Source organism: Pundamilia nyererei, unplaced genomic scaffold, assembly GCF_000239375.1.
Source record: "Pundamilia nyererei isolate P.nyererei 1_Seehausen unplaced genomic scaffold, PunNye1.0 scaffold00379, whole genome shotgun sequence".
Lineage (NCBI taxonomy): Eukaryota > Metazoa > Chordata > Actinopteri > Cichliformes > Cichlidae > Pundamilia > Pundamilia nyererei.
The window spans coordinates 178686-185610 of record NW_005187780.1 but is presented as its reverse complement, the minus strand read 5'-3'; the positions used below and the strand labels follow the sequence as shown (position 1 = coordinate 185610).

At 47.5% G+C, this 6925-nt stretch overlaps 1 protein-coding gene across 1 annotated transcript in view; it reads left to right on the top strand.

Annotated features, from left to right (window-relative positions):
- Positions 1-413: 413 nt before the first annotated feature.
- ankfn1a (ankyrin repeat and fibronectin type III domain containing 1a) overlaps positions 414-6925 on the top strand; it is a 39337-nt gene continuing 32825 nt past the window's right edge. The window contains exons 1-2 of the mRNA XM_013915849.1: positions 414-609; positions 5222-5432. Of these exons, the coding sequence (XP_013771303.1) occupies positions 430-609; positions 5222-5432 (391 nt within the window). The 5' untranslated portion in view covers positions 414-429. The remainder of the gene's footprint in view (positions 610-5221; positions 5433-6925) is intronic.

Sequence of the window (6925 nt, the reverse complement as noted above, 5' to 3'; positions counted from 1 at the left end):
GCTTCTCGGATGAGAGGTGAAACGTCTTCAAGCAACTTAAAGAAGTCCAGATGCTTTTCTTTGCAAGCTCCTTTGACTACGATGACCTGGATGACTGAGAACCTTCACAGACATGTTTATTGCCTCGACTTTTGCCGCGTGCTGTAAAACTGTGGACGTCCTCAGAGGTTCTGATTGGTGGTTTTGGCAGCTGCTTTATGATCTAGTCTGTCAGCATTACTGATGTAAAGGATCCTCCAGCGACTGTGATGGTAACGGGTCCAGAGTAAGCAGTGGTTGCTCAGCATAACTCTGGTTCTATGAGGATGCCAAAGCTGTAATTAACATTTGATGACACGTGTGATCCCTGTTTGTCTGTATCCGATGCTTTATCCCAACAGCTAACGTCGATCTTTGCATTTCCATCCCAGCAGACGCCTCCCGGGTGTTATGACGCAGCAGATGCAGAACCTACAGTTGTCCCAGACCAGGAAGTGCCCCGGCGGGCCGGCCTCCCCCAATGCCGCCAAGCGCCTCTACAGGAACCTGTCGGAGAAGCTGCGAGGAAGCACCTCCTCCTTCGAAGATGCCTACTTCTTTGGCAAGACGGATCGGCTCCGTAAAGCCTCGGTGAGTTCAGGCGCGCCTCGGTCACTGCATCACTTTACTTAGTTAACGCGGCAGGTTTGTTTTAACTGCAGCACAGACGCTGGACATGAATCCTGCGGGGTTTGAACACAAAGAGCCGCACGAGGCCGATGTTACTCTGACAGTTCATCGCTCAAAAATCCATTTAAGCTAATGGTAAATGGTAAATGGCCTGTATTTGTATAGTGCTTTACACAGTCATCCACACATTCACACACTGGTGATGGCAGCTACATTGTAGCTACAGCCACCCTGGGGCGCACTGACTAATGCGTCCTCTTAGTCAGCCTCCAGCTTTAATTTGTGTCCTAATTAGCAGAAACTCATCCAGTCTTCATCAATGCAGCAAACAGGAAGTCTCTTTACGTCTTGGGATGAGTGTGAAAGTCAGCAGTGAAACTATCCTGTCACCGCATGGCTGAGTCTGTTTGCAGACGTGCTTTACACTCACACAGCAAACAAGCTTCACATTTCAGCAGCTGGAAACTGTTTTCTGAATAAAAACACTAACATACGGCACAAAAACATGAATAAAGGTGTTTTAATCTTTTAATCATCATTAATGTGTTCAGTTTTATTTACATAGCACCGAATTACAGGTAGCACAGGTGTCACAGCGCTGTTACGCTACAGTAACACAGAGAGCGTGCAGGCACTGATGTTCAGGTATTCGCTCAGATCGAGTCTTTAAAAAACTCCTGTATCCTGATCATGAAGCTGTGATAAACTCTCCACATGTTCATGTGATGCTTTTTTCTTGTGCTAATGTTGCCGTGGCGATGGCTGGCCTGACGGGGGAAACCCCGTCTCTGACAGAAGGATCGAGAAACGCGCTTCGCTAATTCTGTTACCGGCGATGTCGTCAGAGCCTCTGCTCTCGACTGTCGCGTCTTTCATCTGATCTCAGACCAGCATCGTAAAGACAGACTGTTCGTCACTCCACGGCTGCAGAGTTCGGCGAACTGAGAACGTGGAGTTACGTGCCTCGCTCGAGGACACTGTGGACGCCGTCTTTGGTTTGTAGCAACACGCCATCTTTTCTCAGGCTCGTCTCTGTCTGCTGCCATCGTCGCCGCCTTCCTGCTGCCCTGCGAAACATTTGGTTGCGGCGACTCATCATGTGTGACAGGTCATGTTGCACGCGCACTCTCTCTGCCAGCCTGCTGACATTTACAAACCAGCCACAGCAGCAGACATGAAACAAAGAGGCAGACGGGGGAGGAAACAAAAGCCTCCAAGCACAGCGAGTACGAGTCGATCTGCAGAACTCTGCTCACGTTTAGGCTCACAGTCCAAATCTCCACCATCCAAAGGTCCCCGTGTTCATTCTGCAGGAGCCCAAACTCACAAAGACCTGCAGCAGATGGAGGGAGACAAATCCACAAAACACACACCAGGGTAAGGTTCTCCAAAACAAAGATAATAACCAACCCCAACAAAGTCCAAAAACCATCCAATGGGAGTCCAGTGTCCACAGAACAGCTGTGGCGAGTTCTCAAGGACGTCCCAAATCTGAGCTGTAAATTAGTATCAGCTGAACCAGTCGAGATAGTAAACCATACCAAACAAGTTCAAACCCATCTCTGGTGTAAACACAACACCAGGTTCAGAGTAACAAGTAGAAACAAACAAAACCGTCTGAATCCAGGATGATGGAAGCTCGTTCCCAAACTGCTGTGCAAGGGCTGCACCTGAAACTGTCTTTAGTTCTTAGAAGTTGAACCTCTGCTGCAGATTGTTCAGAGTCGTTCGGCAGCAGGAAAGCAAACCTCCAGGACTACATGAGACACTTTCAGTCCACACAACAAGTGTTTCACGATCGTGATCTAGTTTAAAACCACAACCATTGATCTTAATCCTAAAGACACCGACACGGACTGAAAAACTGTGACTGGTCCACCAGGCGAGTGTCCAGGAAACACATCCAAACCCAGTCACAGGTGACTGAATCCAGTCAAAGAGAGGTGGAAACATCACTAACAGAACTGAAGTGAGCCCAAACCGACACTGGTGATGTCGCCACTTCAAAACCTCAAAGCTGTTTCTAAATCCAGAAGCCTGATCCAACTTTGAACCAGGGCCCACGTCGCGTCTGATGGTCTGCAGCTCCACCTGCACCACCCGGCTCTGTGTTCTGTTAAAGGCTTTGTGGTTTCAGGAGGCATAGCTCAGCGCGGCGCCGCCCTCAGCAATAACAGCCACGCAGCGGCCTGCAGGATGTTTCTCTGTTCACACGCTTTGTGATAAACCTGAAAGCAGCCGCCACGCTGTGGATGGTCGCTGCCGCCCTCTGTCAGCCTGACAAAGAACAAAAAGTTTCCGCTCGCTGCCGTCACGTCTACAGAGACAAGCGAAGGAGGAGCCGTTTCCAGCCTGAGCAGAGAAACACTTTGTTTCCGTTTCATCAGCTTCCTCCTCGCTGCTTCTTTACTCTGTGAGGAGGAAACATTCAAAAAGTCGTTTCCAACACTCGGGTTTTTACATTATTTGTAATTAAATACAGTGAAATATTCTGTTTATATAAATATTATTATTACATTTTTATAATTACATTGTGACGTTAATAAATTAGTTTAATACAGTTTATGAAGAATTAGTTTAACTTAAGTTAAACATGAGAGCATGAGGCTGGGTCTGTAATTACACTGCAGTTACATTGTAACTGACACACTGTAGTGTAATTACACTGCAGTAGGATGAGTGTAATATGACGATGTGATTATAATATATGGCAAATACAGTATATTTATAATAATAATTACAGGAATGTTCAACTATAAAACCCATAAATAAGTAAAGTTTTAATATTCTGGCGTGATCATTTTAAATTACAATGCATTTATAAATGAACGGACTAATTTATCATTAGTTACAGTCATTCATGTTACATTATATTACAGTATTTTTTATGTCTACCAGTCTTATAATGAAATAAAGTGTGATTACTGTTGAGTACAAAGTATAAAGTACAAGTATGTAAAATTCTGAAGTATTTAAAGTAAAGTTTGAAGTTTGGTCAGTAAAGAAAAATTTTTCCCTGAATAATAAAATTCTTCTTTTGCTGTTTACAAAAGATTAAATTAAAATAATAACAAAATAATCCAGTTCAGTGTGACTAAGTATGATAATAATACATGATAACTGCTCTATTTTAGTTTCTGCTGGTCAGTTTTTGACAGCTCGTCAGAATCCAGACGTTTCATTGCTGGTTGAATCCTGTCACCGATGGCAGATCTCAGGTCGCCACGGTTTCACTCGCTGTTTGTGAGCTCAGTGAGAACAGGCGGCTCGTTTCAGAGACGCTGAGCCGACGCTCGAGCGAGTCAGCAGACTACATCCACACGTACCCGGGTATTTTAGAAAACGCAGATTTTTCTATGCGTTTGCACCTTCCGTCCACACGTAAACGGCGTTTTCGGTCACTGAAAACGGAGATTTCTAAAAACGCCTGCCAGGGTGAATGTTTTCGAAAACTCTGTTTTTGCATTTACGTGTGACGAGGAAAACGCAGCGTCAAAGATGTGCGCTTTTTTTGACGTCACAGTGTGCGCCACGTTATTGTTTCGGTGAAATGAATTTCTACAATACTGTTAATTCTACTCTCTGCAGTGTTTAAATGCTTACATAAACACAGTTACTGTCCCTCCACACATACGACTCGGTTCTGCTTCTATGCCCCAGCTTTGTTTACTTTTTCCCACCGAGGCTTCTAGACTTCTGATTGGCCAACATTTCTACACGGTTAAGAATATATCGCCACCTGTTGCTTTGGCATGTTCCTAGCAGCGTTTTCCTTCATTTCTGCCTTTACGTGTGGACGGGGGTATTTTTGAAAATGAAAACGGAGATTTTCCGTTTTCAAAAATACCCGTGTACGTGTGGACGCAGCCTCAGAATCAGCAGATTAAAGAGTGAAAGTGACTCAAATCATCTCATCTCCACGTCAGCAAAAAGGTCGTTTTCAGCTGCTTCCTCTTTGAATAAAGTGTCATGTGACCTGAGCTCACCGACAGACTCACAGTCACACACACACAGTGTCTCGGCACAAACGTGGAGAGATCAGGAATCCTGAGGACGGCTCGTCTCACTGACGAAACTCCTGCACGCCTGTTCCCATGGTAACCACATGATCGTGCACACATGTCATACGTGTCCGTTTCACGCGGTGATGTCCCCGCGGCGCCTGAAAGGATGCTGCACGTGAGGTCTGAGGGGGATGAAGCAGCGCGGTGGGAGACGTACAGATGATCCGAGCAGCGGCGTTTTTTAAACTCGTCACACGTGGAAACTGAGAAATGTTATCTGTTCTTTAAAGATGTCAAACAGCTGCTGGAACATCTGGCGGCTGCTTAATGACATGATTGGTGTAAAGCGAGCGCCCAGAGAGCTCGGTGTTTCAGACACTGTGGGCTCATGAACCATCAGGAAGCTCCGACTGTGGATCAGGAAACGCTGCCGTTCGATGGTTGTTGTTTAGCTTCCTGTTGTTTTGCTTGTTTTGGCTCCAGGTTTGTATGATCTTCACCTTTGGTTTGTGTCATAAAGTCACGTGACCACGTGTCCAGACTGGTAAAATGCTGGTTCTCACTTTCAGACGATGCAGGGCAGCGACTGCATCTTCGAGGCGGTGGAGCAGCAGGACCTGGACGCCGTGCAGATCCTTCTGTACCAGTGTTCGGCCGAGGAGCTGGACCTGAACACTCCCAACAGCCAGGGCCTGACGCCGCTCGACATCGCCATCATGACCAACAACACGCCCATCGCCAAGCTGCTGCTGAAAGCCGGCGGCAAGGAGAGCCCGCACTGTGAGTACGCCACATCAGGCAGGTTCGGCCCTGAAGCCAGACCGCAGCACACACAGCGTCCGAGTGTTGGTCTTTAAACGTGTCAGACTTCATGTTGTAAATCTGTGTCACAACCACCTGAAACGAAATCCGTCCCGCCGGGCCGTCACTTCGAAAGGTTGAAAGCGTGTCGAGTGCTGTGCTTCATCTGTGCGAGCACTCCAAGCGACGAGGCCAATTACAGCTCCACGAGCCGGGAGACTCCTCGGTCTTACCTCCGCGTCTTTATCAGCTGTCACGTCTGATGGAGTGTGCCCGCTTGACCTTTCAGTCTGACAGAAACCTCATTTACAGGCGAGCCGTCGTCCCGTCAACGCGGCTTGTCAGGAGGTCGCTCGGGTCAGATGTGGGCGTTTTGGGTTTTCGTGGCGTGCGACGCAGAAAACAGACGTTTGTGCCACTAAAAGAGTCGAGACCTGAAGCACGTCCTCCTGCAGCGGCGTTCACTCAACAACTCAGACGTGAAAAAGCCAACAGAGGCTTTCAGAAGACTGACGGAGTGTCGGTCGGCTCTTCCTGGTGAAACACTTCCAGAAACTCTTCACATAAAGAAATCGTTTATGCATAAACAGAAAGTACCAAAGAAACGGCTCCATCGTGCTGCTGATCGTTGTTACTGTTAGCAGCCTGTGGCCCCATCAGTAATCACTGCTAATTGGTTAATAACTGATTTGTAAACCAGCTGCTGGCAGATGTGTCGTTGGGTTGTTCTGTGGTTCAGAGCGCCGGGATCAGCGATTAAGCTTTAATTAAACCACAGCGACCTTTAGCAGCGCGCTACATAAAACATGATCGTTGCAGCTCTCAGGAGCTGCGGGTCGACAACAACCTGCAGGTCTGAAGAACAGCCCAGCTCTGAGTCCCTGCTCTCAGTCTGCTGACATGTGCAGCTCACACAGTTAATGTTTTAATGTGAGCACACTGGCCAGTCCGCTGAGTTATGCTGAGTGGTGGTGGGTGTGGTGGTGGTTGTGGTGGCGGCAGCGGTGGCGGCGGCGGTGGTGGTTGTGGTGGCGGCAGCGGTGGCAGCGGCGGTGGTAAGCGTGCATGCAGACAGGAAACAGTGTAAATTTAACGCTGCGCAGACAGATTTCAGTCTGACTTTACATCTCGTTCAGTGAACGATGCAATAAGAGAAACGGTTTCATTAAACAGATTTCGTCCCGACACTAACGGCTGTCAGAGTTACAGCTGCGGATAAAAACGCTCCAATAAGCAGAACACGCTGAACACAAACCTGTAAATTTGACATTTCCAGTGTTTGTGATGAACACAGCACAAGGCCAGCTCTCTGATTCTTCCAAAACACTTAAAGTACTCACTGAGATCGCTTCAGCGTGCACGCGCCATCGGTCCAGTCCACCTTAAATAAACCAGAGTGCTTTGTGCTTTCAGACGCAGCCTGTGGAATAATCACGGTAATAGTAATAGCAGGTCACAGCAATGAAGCCTTT